Source organism: Heloderma suspectum, chromosome 1 (assembly GCF_057233095.1).
Source record: "Heloderma suspectum isolate Gila_16-S chromosome 1, 16-S_ref, whole genome shotgun sequence".
NCBI classification, from domain to species: domain Eukaryota; kingdom Metazoa; phylum Chordata; class Lepidosauria; order Squamata; family Helodermatidae; genus Heloderma; species Heloderma suspectum.
The window spans coordinates 121,238,172-121,254,578 of record NC_139458.1 but is presented as its reverse complement, the minus strand read 5'-3'; the positions used below and the strand labels follow the sequence as shown (position 1 = coordinate 121,254,578).

Genomic DNA, 16,407 nt, shown 5'->3' with positions numbered 1-16,407 from the left:
GACTCCTGCCTCTGCATTTCTCAGTTGGAGGGAGAGGAGGGTAAAATGCCTCCCTGCAACGATGGGAGACATATCTGATCCTCCTGCCCCCCGTACTAAGAAGCAACGTCCTCTGTTGTTTCAGAGCACCCTATTAAGTTCAATGGGGCTTACTCCCAAGTAAGTGTGCTGAGGGTTGCAGACTTACAGCACAATCTTAAATTTTATGGCTACTCACAAGTAAGTCAGAGGCTTCCTGGGGGTTGTGAGAAAAGAATACAGCAGAATTTAAGCTACGAAAACAAGACCCCCTGCCCCCCGTCCTTTGCACACATGCCAGGGAGGGAGGAAAGTGCTCCCTCAGTCCAAACTAGGTGGCTGCCATGTAAAGAAGCCCTTCCTAATCCTGCAAAAAACCCGAAAGCAGGAAGCTACGGAAAGGATGTGGGGTTTTGCGGTGTTTTTGCTTAATGTAGAGACACCCTGAATCTCTGTTGAAGGTCACTGTTTTCCTTCTTCCATTCTCTTTCTTCTTAGTGTTACTTTTTCACTGTGGAGTTTGGCTTATGCAAACAGGAAGGCCGGCTGAGAGCCTATGGAGCTGGTTTACTCTCTTCTATTAGTGAACTGAAGGTAAGTCCTAAAACCATCTTCAAATTATAACCAGCAGGTCTGATTATAGTAACGGTTTTAAAACTGTCTGCATTCGGATAAGGCTTTTCACATCAGCCTGTCTGCCAAGATGGCCAAATTATTGACTGGAACTGGCCAGTCAGAACATATCTTGCTAGCATTAAGAAACACGCCCTCCCCACCACCAGCATCACTTTACTGGCTTCCAGTCAGTTTCCAGATGTAATTCATAGTGCTAGGTTTTGATCTTTAGACCCTTATATGGCTTGGGGCTGGGGTATCTGCACTGTCTGCTTCCTTGTAAATCTGCCTGTTCTTTAATCTTCATTCATTCATTCATTCATACATTCCATTTCTATACCGCCCAATAGCCAAAGCTTTCTGGGTGGTTCACAACAGTTCACAAGAACAAATACAGCATAAAAATTTAAATAGACAAAACTTAAAAAAACAATTTAAACAACTAAAAACAATTTTAATAAAATACTAGACCTGTTCAAACAGCTGGCATAAATGCCCCATCATATGCTATCAAATGCCTGGGAACAGAGGACAATTTTAACATGGTGCCAAAAAGATGACAGTGTTGGTGCCAGGTGCGCCTCAGTGGGGAGATGGTTTTTAAACTTCTGTCGTTAGCCACTTTGAGAAGGGTATGCTGAAAGGGAGAATAAACATCAGTCAAGGAATCCCTGAATCTCTGCCACAGAATTCCTTGCAGAGAATTATCTGGGGTATATTCTAGGCATCTTGGTTTAGATAGGGCCCCTGCCATTTTCCCAGACTTACCTACACATTGGAGGGGGAAAACTGTAGTGGTGGACAAGCCTGCCTTTCAAGGAAGCTTGACTCCCATTGCTTATCTCCTCACTGAGGAGGAACCCCTGATAAGCTTCCAAGGAAACCAGAGTTCCCTAACCTAGCAGCCAAGCACACATACAAGGGGAAGTGTGGTTATACTTGCTGGCCCTGCCCTGTACGTAATTTGGATGAAAGTGTGGAAGAGCCGACTGGTGTCTTAAACTGCGACTGTGGACTCTACCTATTCAAGGGGTTCTAATCGTGTGGACATAAGAACCGTTTGTATGCATATGGATTCTTACATCCTCACCCCAACGCATGTATGGGGCAATTTTGCTCCTCTTCTGCTGAACATGAAAGAGACTAGTGTGAAAACCACTGCTGCAAGGTCATTGCTACAAATACAAACTGACAGCTGCAATAGCTCCAGGTGAATTTTAAGCGTTGGCATCCTACTCCCTCTGGAAAAAAGGCACATTTTAATGACCTGTATTCCTCAATGAGCTGCTTTGGAGCATTTCTTGAGTTAATTCCCAAGTAGGGCTTCTTCTTAAACAGGGCCCCCTCCTCAAGATCATATGAGCAGGCTGGTTAAATGGGCAAACTATCATCACCCCAGTCCTAAATCGGTGTACTTAGAAATAATGTGACTGGCTAATGTGACTGAGCTGCACCATGAACTGGACGTTGTCAGTGATGCCCTCAACAAGATGGGCAATCTGCTGGGAGTCTGACCTTCAGCTGGGAGCCTTAAGCAGGCTCTGCAGGAATATAGTTTCTTATGGAATGGAACATCATGCAAAGTGTCATGAAAATGTAACCAATGGTCATTGGATGCAATGTCATGAGATCCAGTATGATGATTTATATAACAAGGTGCAGCTCAGTTTGGGTAATAAATTCATTTATTCAGAAAGAGGCTGTGCAAGAGCACAGTATTTAGGAGAAATAATATTTAAATGCCAGGGTTCAGCTATGATATAAATTCATGATTTCAAATCACCTGCCATTTCTGAAGATTTTTCAGTGCTGATGACCACAGTATATGCAAAAGTTAATCCTTGCTATTTTGCTTTGTCTGACAACCAGCATGCGCTCTCTGGGAATGCCAAGGTCAAACCCTTCGATCCCAGTGTCACCTGCAAGCAAGAATGTATGATTACGACATTCCAGGAAGTTTACTTCATTTCTGAAAGCTTTGAAGATGCAAAAGAAAAGATGAGGTAATTTGTTAAGTATAGCTCGGAGATTGAAAAATGTTTACATTTAGGCTCAGCCATGATTCTGAAAATATCCAAATTTCCACTCTGCATATACTAAGTCGCCTTAGACAAACCAGTATTTATAAACCTCAGCCCAGGCCCCACCCCGCATCTGCATTATGGGAATAAAAAAATATTTACCTACTCTGCGGTGTTGTTGTAAGGATTGCAATAAGATAATTTATGTCACATACTCACAAGCACTATTTAAATCGGGTAGGCAACTTGTGGCCAAACAGATATTTTGGCCTACAACTCCCATCAGCCCTAGCGAGCCTAGCCAGTGGTGAGGACTGAAGGGAGTTGTGGCCCTCCAGATGTTTTAACCTACAAGTTGACCACCCTTGATTTAGATACTTATATAATTTTGTAGCAGATAGACTACCAGTGTTGCCTTGGGCTTGCCGGAGGCAGCTCCACATCATATGGCTTTATTATCTTAGTCTAGTTGGTTACAAACACAGCTGTGCTCTGAGGATATAGAAACGAATGGTATTTTTTTTATTGTGTGTAGTTACTGAGTATTATCCAGTGTTAGTCCTATGTAAAGCAGGCCCATTGAAATGAATAGGACTTGTTAGTCATGACTAAAGTCTCATTCATTTCAATGGGTCTACGCTATATAGGACTAACATTTTGGGTTGGTCGTTAGCTTCACAACAGACCCCTTACTTTCGACCCTGAGCAGACTTAGGTAAGTAGTAACACAGCTCCCATAGGCTCTGGGCTACATGGTGTTGGATTTCCTGGATCAGTGTGACATCCCTCAGCCTGGCTTCCTCCCACCTCAGATAAAGACCCCATTAGCTACCTTCTCAGGCTTTTTGATCTTGGGTATACGCCTCACCTGTTAGGCATTGTCTTCGGCACAGAGCCTCCAGTTGTCCCAGGGGTTCATCACATGGAGCTTCTTTTATCCTGCTATTGAGATGGCTCTCTCACGGAAGTTTCCGGGCTCTGTAGACGACGCCGTTACCTCCAGCCTATCTCGTGTTTTCCCCAAATGCAAAAAATGTGGTATTTTTCCCAGCCCATGGAACAGGCACTCCATGACCTCCCCGTGAAATTCTCCAGTTGCGGAAGAAACTGCTGTGTCTGCCTTCTCTGGGCATTTGTTTTCAGCTCTTGCGGGTGTGGTCAGGATGACATTTGACAGGCGTGAGGACAAGAATTGCCTGCCAATTGCGTTTCCTGCCTCCACATTTCTCAGTTGGAGGGAGAAGAGGGGAAAATGCCTCCCTGCAATGAAGGGAGACACATCTGATTCCCCCACCCCACCAAGCTCAGAAGCAACGTCCTCTGCTTCAGAGCACCCTATAAAGTTCAGTGGGGCTTACTTCCAAGTAAATGTGCTGAGGGTTGCAGGTTTACAGGGTGATCTTATGTCTACTCAGAAGTAAGTCCCATTGAGTTCAATGGGGTTTACTCCCACATAAGTGTGCCAAGGGTTGCAAACTTACAGCACCATCTTACATTTTATGGCTACTGAGAAGTAAGTCAGAGGCTTCCTGAGGGGTGCGAGAAAACAGTACAGCAGAAGTTAAGCTATGTAAACAAGACTCCGCCCCGTCCTTTGCACACATGCCAGGGAGGGAGGGAGGCACTCCCTCAGTCCAAACCAGGTGGCTGCCATGTAAAGAAGCCCTTCCTAATCCCGCAAAGAAACCGAAAGCAGGACGCTCCAGCAAGGATGTGGGGTTTTGCGGGGGTTTTGCTTAATGTAGAAACACCCCCAGTCTTTGGCTCTAGGGCCTAAACCAGGGGAGGGCAACTTTTGGCCCTCCAGATGTTGTTTGACTGCAGTTCCCACTGTCCCTCACCATAGGCAATGCTGGCTAGGGCTGATGGGGATTGTAGCCTTCCAGATGCTGTAGGACTGTAAGTTGCCTACTGTTGGCCTAAATGCTCCTGCTCCCTCTCTATCGTCTCTTGCATAACCTCATCTTCCTTTGCTCTCTCACTTTTCCTTCTCCCCTCAGGCTTCACCTCTGCTTTTTAAATCCTGGAGCCAGAGGCTCCACCCTTCTGCTTCTTTTCCCTAGGTTAGTTAACCTTTGCACATCCTCTGTGCTCTTGCTAAGGACCCACCAAGGGCCTTCATCTTCTGGCCATTTCCCTGGGTTTATTTCATCCCTAATCTCTATGTGCTTGTTATTCTCTCCCCCCACACCCCCTATTTCCCGCTCTTTCATCGGATCATCCACAGCCTGTATCACATCTGCCATGGTTTTTCACTGTGAAAGTGACTCATCCTCCCTCCCTCCACCTGATAGCTTATAAACACAATTTGTACAATTTCTCCTAAGCTATGGGAATTCTTGAGATATTGCAGTGCACACATACAAGGAATGGTAATTGGCTGAAAGCTACATTCAGAAGGTTTAAGCTGGCTTTCATCAGAAACTTTTTTCTTTTTCCTGTCTGAACAGAGAGTTTGCAAAGACTATCAAGCGCCCCTTTGGAGTGAATTATAACCCATATACACAAAGTGTTCAGATCTTGAAAGACACAAGGAGCATTGCTAATGTGGTGAATGAGCTACGCCATGAACTGGACATTGTCAGTGATGCCCTCAACAAGATGGGCAAACAGCTGGGCATCTAACCTATCCAATGACCTTCGGCCACTCTGCATGCAGCAGCTATGGATTTTGTCCCATTCGAGGCATGAAAATGCTCTGTGTGTGCTTTATACAGAATGCCACTTTCCAAAAACCAAAGGATGAATGAAGGGGAAATATGTTCTTAATCTATGGTCACCTGGAAGTCTTCATATCAAGATTTACATGCTATTTCTCCCTTTCTGTTTTCTGGTTCCTCAGAGTTTTGGAAGGAAAGCAGACTTAATTTGCTCTAGAAAAGTTGCTGTAGGATCTTAGGAATGGCTACAATGAAAGGCTAGTTGTTTATGTAATCCAGGGCCATATAGGGTATCCACTGGGGTGGCAGGGGCCACACGTGTGCACACACGTATGCACAATCACATATGTCTCTCTCTCTCTCTCGCTCTCACTCACAACACCTCCCCCAAGCACACATACAATAAACAATCTGATAAGTTACCAGAGTAATTAACCACAGACATTATATCACAGTTTCTGTTGGAAGATCCAGGCTAACATAAAGGATAGTTAACTTAGTTAACCACAAAGTATTGCTACCACTTTTGTAGGTGCTCCTCTAATAGGTCTGAGTAAGCATCAGATCTGAGGCTGAAGCCCCTCCCCACCCCAGCCACCCCAACCTGATCATCAAACAAAAGAGGGGAAAATGCTCCAACAACAGGTACTATGGTTCCTGCCATAGACGCCGTGTTCCTACAGTGCCCTAGAAAGTGGCTGGAACCTTGAGCATGGCTTCCTAGGATGCTCTGGGGATGAAGCTTCTATAGCCAACCCTATGATTCTGTGATTCTATGGCAGGAAGCATTCCTAATGGATTTTCCTTATTTTGGTGGCAGCAGATTCTTGGGAGTCTTGGGGGTTGCCAGGCAGGGCTTGAGGGGCTGCCCTCAGCCTGTACTTTGCACCTCTGATATAGTCCATTATAATTATCATGATACTGATTCTACCCAACCTGCACAACGTCTTGCAATATAAGTATATGAGCAAATAGCATTAGTTCAGAAGAACTGTAGCTCAGTGGTAGATTATATGATTTGCATGCAAAAGATCCCAGGTTGAATCTCTGGTATCTCCAGGTTGGGCTGAGAAAGACTCCTGACTGTCATCTTGGAGAGCCACTTTAAATCTGTGTAGGGAGTACTGAGCTAGATGGACCAAGGGTCTGACTCACTATAAGGCAGTGTCCTGTGTAACATATGTAGTTATTTGGCTTTCCGTGTTATGGCTAAAAAACCCTCTGCAACAAGCCAGGAACAGCTTGGAATTGCTCTAGTATATGCTCGGCCTGAGAACTATGGTATTAACATCTTGTGCTACATACTACACATGAACGTAGCATAAGATGTTAATACCATAGTTCTCACAGGGGTGGAGAACCTTAGGCCAGGGGCTAAATCCGGCCCTCCTGGGGTCCTAATTCAGCCTCTGGGGTTTCCCCTATGGCCACACCACTTTCCCCTGCCCCCACCCCCAATTGTTTGATGGTATCCCAGCTTTTGTGCCATTTTCCCCCATTCTAAAAGGTTGAAATGCCTCTCTTAAGGCTTAGTGACTGGCAGGAAGAGCTTTATGCTAAAATAAACTGGCATTTTTGACCCTGCCCCTTTTGCCATGCCCACCACTGGAATGTGTGGCCCCTGAGAGTTTCTCTGAAATGGAATTTGGCCCTCGGGCTGAAAGGTTCAATACCCCTGAATTATCAGTGCTGGCAATATTAGTAGGAAAAGTTATTTCTGATAGGAAAACCCCCTGAAAAGCCATAGCCGATATGATCATACACATGGAAAAACAGTTCATAGCTATCAGCATGTTATGAAAACTTCTCACCAACTGCAAGTGCAAACGCTGGTTATATGCATTGGATTATTGACTGATGGTGCCATAGCAGCAATAAACACAATAGGAAGGAAGAGCTCAGCAAATTAGAAAAAACTAGATTCTAAATATTCTAGGCCTTATATCCCAGATATCCTACTCTAATATAGGAATAAAAGGTTGCATCACGCTCAGCTGAGAACTTCCAGCACCACTAATCCCATCTTTTAATCAGATCTGGACAGAGCCCGTGAGAAGACAAGGCTGTCTGAAGTCATGAGGAGTTACAGCTAGGACAGGGGTTGGGCACCTCAGATCCATGGACCAAATCCAGGCCTCCTGGAGAGGCTCTAGTCTGGCCCTCTGGGGTTTCCCATTGGGCCACACCCCTTTTCCCCCAACCACCAAGGAGGGTAGAGTGTAAAGATGAGAGGGATTCAGGGGTTTGCTGTAGAGAAAATGGGTCTATGCTCATTGTCTGCTCTAGGATCCAAATTGTTGTCAAGGTGCCAGGAGACAGATGCCTGTTTTTAATCTTTGTTTAGCTAGGTCCTTTTATAATTGATTTGCCTTTGACATTTAGGGAAACCTTATTTTTGGATACCAAAACTTTTTGTCTTAAATGCACTTTGAATAAGTTTGTTGGAATCTCAAGCATTAAAAAATAATAATCTCTGTTGAAACAAATAGAAACTATAGATCTGATTTGCTGTGCTTCTACAAAAAATAGCATTTTAAAAACTGGATTCTATTGTGTGTGTTTCTATATTAGATAATCAAGTTTTGGGGGTCTGTATTATGCTTGTAGCTCAAAAGAAAACATACTGTTAAATTAATATTTGTACCTTAACTTCTAGTATATAATGAAGCCACTTGGAGTTGCAATTGTTCTAGATGGATCGAGGAATTCACTTACAATACTTAAACATTTATATTTGGTGTTTGTAGCATGTGTAAACTTTGTCACCATCTGTGTTAGTAAATTCACTAACTGTATTTACTGTAGTAGTAGTAACAGAATTTTTAAAATTCCAGAGTGCTTAGCCAATGACATTTTCCCTGTTTATAAATATTGATGGTATTTTCAGATACAAAATATGGAAAGTCAAAAAAACCAACCAACCAACCATGCTTTATTTGTTAGTTGAAGCTTGAGAAAAATGGAGATGGGATAACAAGATTTTTGAGAAAGTGGAATAATATCTACTGCTTTAAAAGTTTCATATAGCACTGCTCCAATGTGCCTGTGTTTCACAAGTATTTTATTTATCACTTTTTTATGCTACCTTTCCTCCTAGATCAGGATGGTGTACATGGTCCTCCCTGCCCTCATTTTATCCTTACAGAAACTTTGCGAGGTGGGTTAGACTGAGGAAGTGATTGAGCCAAGGTCGCCCAAGTGAGGATTTGAACCCATGTCTCCCTGGTCCTGATCTGACATTCTGAACACTACACTACACGAGCTGTGCATGTAGGCTTTTTTTCATGCTTCAGTAGGCAATAGTAACTTGTGGAACCACTCCCATAAATGCAAATTGAAACACATGGTGGCCAACAATTTTTGCTTAGAGTCAGCAAAGGTAACTGAATCGTATCAATATTATTAGATCACTCCACGGCTTTTGAACTAGTTGAGCATGAAGTGTGCGTGATGGACCGCTGGAGCCTTTGGAGGTATTTGATGAATGCCTCTTATTCCTAGCAGGAATTCCTGAAAAGATGGTGCCAGGTGCTTATTTTCTTGCTAGGATCTTCCTCATGGGGATCTCCACAGGGCCCTCTTCCAGAACAGAGTGAGGATAGTTATGGCTACTAAAATTTGGCCCCCTGGCCCTCTTCCCCGAGATGTTATCAAGAACAGAGGGTTTCATACTGATGGCTGCATGTGGCAACCCCCTTGAAGAGACAGCGCTGATCTCGTGGGCGCATTCCTTCCCCAACGCATGATCAAATCACAGCAGACCAAGAGCCAAACTGCATGTTATGCTAATTGTGTAGCTGAGGCGTAACGTTTTACTCTTGTGTAAGCACATGTGGCCTCAATTTGGATTGGAACCACTGTAGTCCAGGAGGGGAGAATTAAATCTTCCCACCTGTTTTTCCCCTTCAATTTCAAACCTCCCCTATGTGTGTGTGCGTGGGGGGGTAAAAAACGGAAAACGTAGGGCAGCCCTCTCATGAGGGCCTCAGGCAGCGGAGCAACAGGAGTGGCAAATTGTGTGGTCTCCTCCGCCTGGAGGACCTCCTGCCGCCACTGCGTGCCACCCGACTACCCCCCCATACCACTGTTTGCTGCCTCTGCTGCCCCATCTCCCAGTCCCATTGCTGCTGCTGCCTGGTGCTCACTCAGAGGAGCTATAGCGCAGGCGGCAGCCCCTCCCACTCCTCTGCCTGAGGCCCTCATGAGAGCTCTCTGAAGAGCCATGTTGGCTGGAAAAGCAGCTGGCATGGCTGTCCGGACTGCCAGCCAGGCCCAAATGCCACAGACAAACATGGTGGGTGGGGGGGGAGAGAGAGAGACAGGACTTCTCCACACGGGGCTTTCATCCTGCAATTGAAATTGATTACTCACGGGAGTTCGCGGGTCCTTTAGATGATGTCGTTAACCTCCCAGGCATCTCCAGCGCTAAATGACCTTTATCCCATTTTTAAAAAGAGCGGAGATAATGAGCTATCAAATTACAGTGCTTTGGGTTTCCTTGTGAAAAGAGGATGTGTCCAGCAATAACAGGAGCTATACCACAGTGCCATCTAGCTGGTGTATAATGAAACATATCGAAAATGCAGATAGGGGGGAAAAGTGGGGGGGGGGAGCATGTTGAAAGGGAGCCTGTCGTGATCCTGCATTTAAAATGGAAGGAGAAAGCCCCGGTAAAGTTGCAGGGTTTTAGCCTGGTGTAGAAATGCTCACAAATGCATCTGGTGGGAGAGGGAGGGAGATTCTGTGGCAAAGGGGGCTGGGCTGGGCTGGGAGGCAGACATAGCAACAATGGGGTGCACGGTGACAGAAATGGAGGGCAGCAATTTATGTGTGCTCTTCTGCCTCAGGTGGCAGGAGAGTTTGTGCTGGAAAAATGTTTCCATTGGAGTCAATGGAGGCTTTTTTTCTCACCCCCCCCCCCCCCGGTGTGTGTGGAATATCAGGGAAAAAACCATGTTGTGGGAAGGAAAGATTAATTCTTCCCTCCTGGACTGTGGAGGGTGAACATGCTTACATGAATTAGGGTTGCATGTGCTTAGACAAGATACTACAGTTAGCTTATGATTACTGTAACAGGTAGTTTGGCCCTAATCTTCTAAATTTAGGCCCGAACTTCATATCCTTATGTCTTCAACATGTGAAAGGAAGTATACTTATTCACACTGAACAAGGTATTATAATGAACTAGCTAAATCAGGAAACCACTTTTAAGAGGATGCATAGCATGCCAGCTGAAATGTTTATAATGCTGAGTTTAAATTCTACATTTCACTTCAACCCAGGTCTAATTTAATGGTGACACTGACTGCACAAGAAAAACCCAGTGGGATGTTCCATGTGTCTGACTTCATGTTTAAATGGGTGCCCTCAGCTGCTAAGCATGTGGCATTAGCATGCAAGTGCATGTACAGCTGAGATGATCTGGTTTAAATGCAGTGCCAGGCACAGGGAAGTCTGCACTGGTAAGCCTTTTGTATCTGTATAATTACATTTATATCCCACCTTCTCTCAGTGGTGGCTCCTAATCTGTGGAACTCCCCGCTAAGACATGTATGGTTGGCTCTGTCAGTTCTTCAAAGGGCTATAGAAGACCTCTTTGTTTCAAATGGACTTCAACTGAGATTATTTTTAAAAGTCAGCTGCTGGCTTTTTGTTGTTGTTTATTTGGTCAGTCACTTCCGACTCCTCGTGACTTCATGGACCAGCCCACGCCAGAGCTTCCTGTCAGCCGTCGCCACCCCCAGCTCCCCCAAGGTCGAGTCTGTCACCTCCAAAATATCATCCATCCACCTTGCCCTTGGTCGGCCCCTCTTCCTTTTGCCTTCCACTTTCCCTAGCGTCAGCATCTTCTCCAAGGTATCCTGTCTTCTCATGATGTGGCCAAAGTACTTCAGTTTTGCCTTTAATATCATTCCCTCAAGTGAGCAGTCTGGCTTTATTACCTGGAATATGGACTGGTTTGATCTTCTTGCAGTCCAAGGCACTCTCAGAATTTTCCTTCAGCACCACAGTTCAAAAGCATCTATCTTCCTTCGCTCAGCCTTCCTTATGGTCCAGCTTTCGCAGCCATAGGTTACTACAGGGAATACCACTGCTTTAACTATGCGGACTTTTGTTGTCAGTGTGATGTCTCTGCTCTTCACTATTTTATCAAGATTTGTCATTGCTGTCCTCCCAAGAAGTAAACTTCTGATTTCCTGGCTGCAGTCAGCGTCTGCAGTAATCTTTGCGCCTAGAAAGACAAAGTCTGTCACTGCCTCCACATTTTCTCCCTCTACTGTTTTTTTTGTGTGGGTTGGGGGGGTTATGTTGTTTGACTCATGTTTTAAAACGTTTGTTGGCTGTAGGTATGATTAATGGTTTTGCCTTGAATTTTGATATTTGTAATTTGTTGTTTTACATTGTTATATTATTGGAATTGTGATTTTATGGTGCAGAGTGTTCTGTAAACCACCTTGAGAGAACTCTGCCTTGAAAAGCAGCTTAAAAATATCTTCAATAAATAAATAAAATATTTCCATGGAATTCAAGATGTGTACATAAAGTTCCCAGGCAGCCCAGGCATTGAGTGCTTAGCTTGATCAAGGTTGCTGCATCATGTGTCTTCAGATGTATGACATCACATGCCTGTAGCATCTCTCTTAAATCCCCCCCATTCACATTTTGTACTTGTTATTAATTCATACACTGTTATAATCAGATAACGTTTCTCTTCCCAAACATTAAATGGCCATGAATGAATTCACTAGTAAAACACAGCCAAATACAGACAGACAGGATTAGGTATGGCTGACAGCTAAACCATAGTACTAGGTGTAAAGTCCATATGAAAGATAATGTATTATTTAACTATGGATGCAATCCTATGCATGTTTAGACAGTAAGAAGTTCATGCTGGCTGGGGAATGTTGAGAGTTGTAGGACTTTTTCTGTCTAAACATGTATAGGATTATGCCCTAAATTCATTTGAAGTATCCTATCCACAAACAGACGTAAGTGTGAGCCCATACACAGATATCTCATACAGTGGTGTAAATCGCTCTGAACAAGTAGCACAATATAAATCTAAATCCTTTAAAAAACTTTTTATTATATAATAAATTTGTACAAAAGATAAAACATACACTCCACATAAAAAACATTTCTGTAAGATAAAATCAATTTACAAAAAGAAGAATATTACCCCTTATATAGGGTTTAACCACTCAAAATGGTCATAACCCAATGGCAAGGAGTTCTTTATAAAAATGACCACTGGGCTTCATTAGCACATTCAAATACATTTCAGGATTTGCGGAATGTTGTCAATTTAACTAATAAAAGAGTTTTTTTTCTGCTGTGGCACCCCGGCTGTGGAATGAGCTCCCTAGGGGGGTTCGCCTGGCACCTACATTGTACCCCTTCTGGCACCAGGTGAAGAAGACCTTTTTATTCTCCCAGTATTTTTGCATTTTAGCTTCCTAGTCTTTTAGCTCTGGTGTTTTAAATCTGTATTTTAAATTGCTGCATTGCTGCTAGGTTTTATTCTGGTTGTACTGTTACATTGTGGTTTTAAGCTTTCATGTTTTGTGCTGCACTTTGTGGTTTTGATGTTTGTGAACTGCCCAGAGAGCTTCGAATATTGGGCAGTGTAGAAATGAAATGAAATACAATAGATGTATCCCACAATTTCCCCAGCCATTTTTGTATCAAAGGTATCTCTTTACATTTCCAGAAATAAGCATAAACCAGTCTAGTAAACACTAGTGCATTTAATACTACCTCATACTTCTTTCTAGGGGCTATATCTGGAAGACAAACAAGAGGATCTATAGGTACATTAACAACAGTAAAGGACAATATTGGTTAGGTAATCCTTTTCAAATATGCTCAAGTTCTGCAACACATCCACCACATATGGAAAAATCTACATAAGAACATAAGAAGAGCAATGCTGGATCAGACCCAAGAGTTCATCTAGTCCAGCATTCTGTTCACACAGTTGCTAACTAGCTGCCTGTGGGAATCCCCTGAGTAGGACATGAGTGCAACAGTACCCACCCACTTGTGTTCCCCAGCAGCTGGTGTACATAGGCATACTGCTGACGATCCTGGAGTTGGCACGTAGCCATCAGGACTAGTAGCCATTGATAGCCTTCTCCATGAATTTGTCTAATCCCTTTCTAAAGACATCCACATTGGTTGCCATCACTACATCTTGTGGTAGTGAATTTCATAGTTTATGTGCTGTGTGAAGAAGTTTTTGTTGTTCTGTCGTTCAGTCGTGTCCGACTCTTCGTGACCCCATGGACCATAGCATGCCAGGCCTTCCTGTCCTCCGCTCTCTCCCGGAGCATGCTCAAGTTCATATTCATTGTATCGGTGATGCTATCTAGCCATCTCATCCTCTGTTGTCCCCTTCTCCTTTTGCCTTCAGTCTTTCCCAGCATCAGGGTCTTTTCCAGTGACTTTTCTCTTCGCATTTGGTGGCCAAAATATTTGAGCTTCAGCTTCAGTATCTGTCCTTCCAATGAGCACTCAGGGTTGATTTCCTTTAGGATTGACTGATTTGACCTCCTTGCAGTCCAGGGGACTCGTCAGAGACTTCTCCAACACCACAGTTCGAAAGCATCGATTCTTCGGCGCTCAGCCTTCCTTATAGTCCAGCTCTCACAGCCATACATTACTACTGGGAAAACTATAGCTTTGATTAGACAGACCTTTGTCGGCAAGGTGATGTCTCTGCTTCTTACTATGCTGTCTAGGTTGGCCATAGCTTTCCTCCCAAGGAGCAAGCGTCTTTTAATTTCATGGCTACAGTCACCGTCTGCAGTGATCTTGGAGCCCAAGAAAATAAAATCTGTCACTGCTTCCATTTCTTCCCCTTCTATATGCCAGGAAGTGATGGGGCCAGATGCCATGATCTTAGTTTTTTTAATGCTGAGTTTCAAACCAGCTTTTGCACTCTCCTCTTTCACCCTCAACAAGAGGCTCTTTAGATCCTCTTCGCTTTCTGCCATTAGGGTGGTATCATCTGCATATCGGAGGTTGTTGATAATTCTCCCGGCAATCTTAATTCCGACCTGTGGTCTACTCTGTTTTTAGAACAGTACCAAGAGTTCCTATTTCCATTCTATAGGGCCGCAATCCTTTATCATTTACCTGAGAATAAGGTCCTTCAAACTTAATAGGACTTACTTCAGAGTAGACATGCATATGCTAGTGCTGTAATTATGCATTATGTACACTGACCTCAATTAGGTATTATGTACACTGACCCCACCTCATTCACAGACTTTTAGGGGTGTGTGTTCCAGACATCATTTTCCATTTGTAGTCCTCCTGTGTTTTCCCACTGCTTCCATCTTTATTCTTACCACAGAAAGTCCATTAAGGAAAGTAAGATGGAATAGCTGCACAATGTCTTTTGATTGGTAGCACTAGGAATTGTCCATTTTTTGGAAGCACCCTTGACCAATTTCTGAAAAGAATAGAGCCAGGGCTCAGGCCTGCCTGAAAACTTGACCCTCTGATCATGAACCTTTGCTATCTGAATAGCCTGAGATTATTCAATAATGAGAGTATACACATATTCAGAGACATGCAGATGTTAATTATGTGTAAAATCATGCCCTTACCACATGTTATACTATATGGTATTCTAGTAGGGAGGTAGTAGGAAACACTACAAAAAATAACATCAAAAATCTTATGATTAATTGTACCTTGTTACTATCCCTGTGCTTTGACAGATTCATTTCATACATGGGACAGGCAATTCACACATGCATATGTGCATACCATGAATGCGCAATCATCATCCTGGATTTATTTAGGTCCTCCCATTTAATTAAGTAATTATATTTATATACTGCTTCTTATTTGAAGGCTATCCTGAAGTGTTTGACAAATCCCAAGGAGGTTCAAAGCATAGATACAAACTTTGGATATGAATATCCTTACACTTATTCTTACAACCACTCCTTACACTTATTCTTACATCCACATGTGCATTCATGCACTCAGGAGGATGTCATGTTTGCACAAAGCTGTTGCTAACATAACAAAATGTTCACCTGCAAGGTGCCAAAGGATTTTGCCAGTCTGTGTTGCTATAACAAACTAACACACCTTTGAAATTTGTTGTCCATACATTCCAGGGGCTGATCTCTTCCACGAGTTTATCGTGGAATACTTACTTACTCCGGAGTAATTGGCTGGAGGAAATCAGAAGATTTAGGGGATTGTTCACACACCTCAGCAGGGGGTTGGACTCGATGGCCTTGTAGGCCCCTTCCAACCCTACTATGATTCTATGAACTCTATGGTGTAATCACACTTAGAATATTGTGTACAATTCTGGACACTGCACCTATACATACATACAGAAAAAAGTCCAGAAAAGGGCAACTAAAATGATCAAGGTTACAACAGCTGGGATCATTCAGCTGGGAAAAAGTAAGGGGAGATACAGAGGTGTACAAAAATATGCAGTGTGGAGAATGTGGATAGAGAGACATTTTTCTCCCTCTCTCATAATACTAGAACCTAACGGGGTCATCCCATGATGCTGATTGGTAGGTGATTCAGGACTGATAAAAGGAAGTACTTCTTCACATAGTGCATAGTTAAATGATGGAATTTGCTACCACAGTACGTAATGATAGGCACCAATTTGGATGACTTTAAAAGGGGGTTGGACAAATCCATGGAGAAGGCTACCAATGGCTACTAGTCCTGATGGCTATGTGCTACCTCCAGTACCAGAGGCAGTGAGCCTATGTACACCAGTGCACACCGTTGCACTCGTGCCCTGCTTGTGGCTTTCCTGTGGGCAGCTGGTTGGCCACTGTGTGAACAGAATGCTGGACGAGATGGACCCTTGGTGTGACCCAGCAGGGCTCTTCTTGTGTTCTTGAGAGTCTGTGGGGAAGTACGTATGATGTACTTTTGTTTTACTCTTTCATTCCCGCACACACACGTTTTCCTCAAAAGTAACCCCTACTAATTGCAGCGGCGCTACCGAAGCATGCTTATGGTTGACCGCAGAGAAGCACAAAGACGCTCTGGCCACGGCACCGCGCGCCCTTCCGCGGCTCCCCCGCCTCAGAGGG

At 43.8% G+C, this 16,407-nt stretch overlaps 1 protein-coding gene across 1 annotated transcript in view; it reads left to right on the top strand.

The window, feature by feature from the left end:
* TPH1 (tryptophan hydroxylase 1) overlaps nucleotides 1-8,214 on the top strand; it is a 37,154-nt gene extending 28,940 nt beyond the window's left edge. Inside the window, exons 9-11 of the mRNA XM_084828508.1 lie at nucleotides 517-612; nucleotides 2,503-2,636; nucleotides 5,105-8,214. Coding sequence (XP_084684634.1) covers nucleotides 517-612; nucleotides 2,503-2,636; nucleotides 5,105-5,279 — 405 coding nt within the window. The 3' untranslated portion in view covers nucleotides 5,280-8,214. The remainder of the gene's footprint in view (nucleotides 1-516; nucleotides 613-2,502; nucleotides 2,637-5,104) is intronic.
* Nucleotides 8,215-16,407: the final 8,193 nt, after the last annotated feature.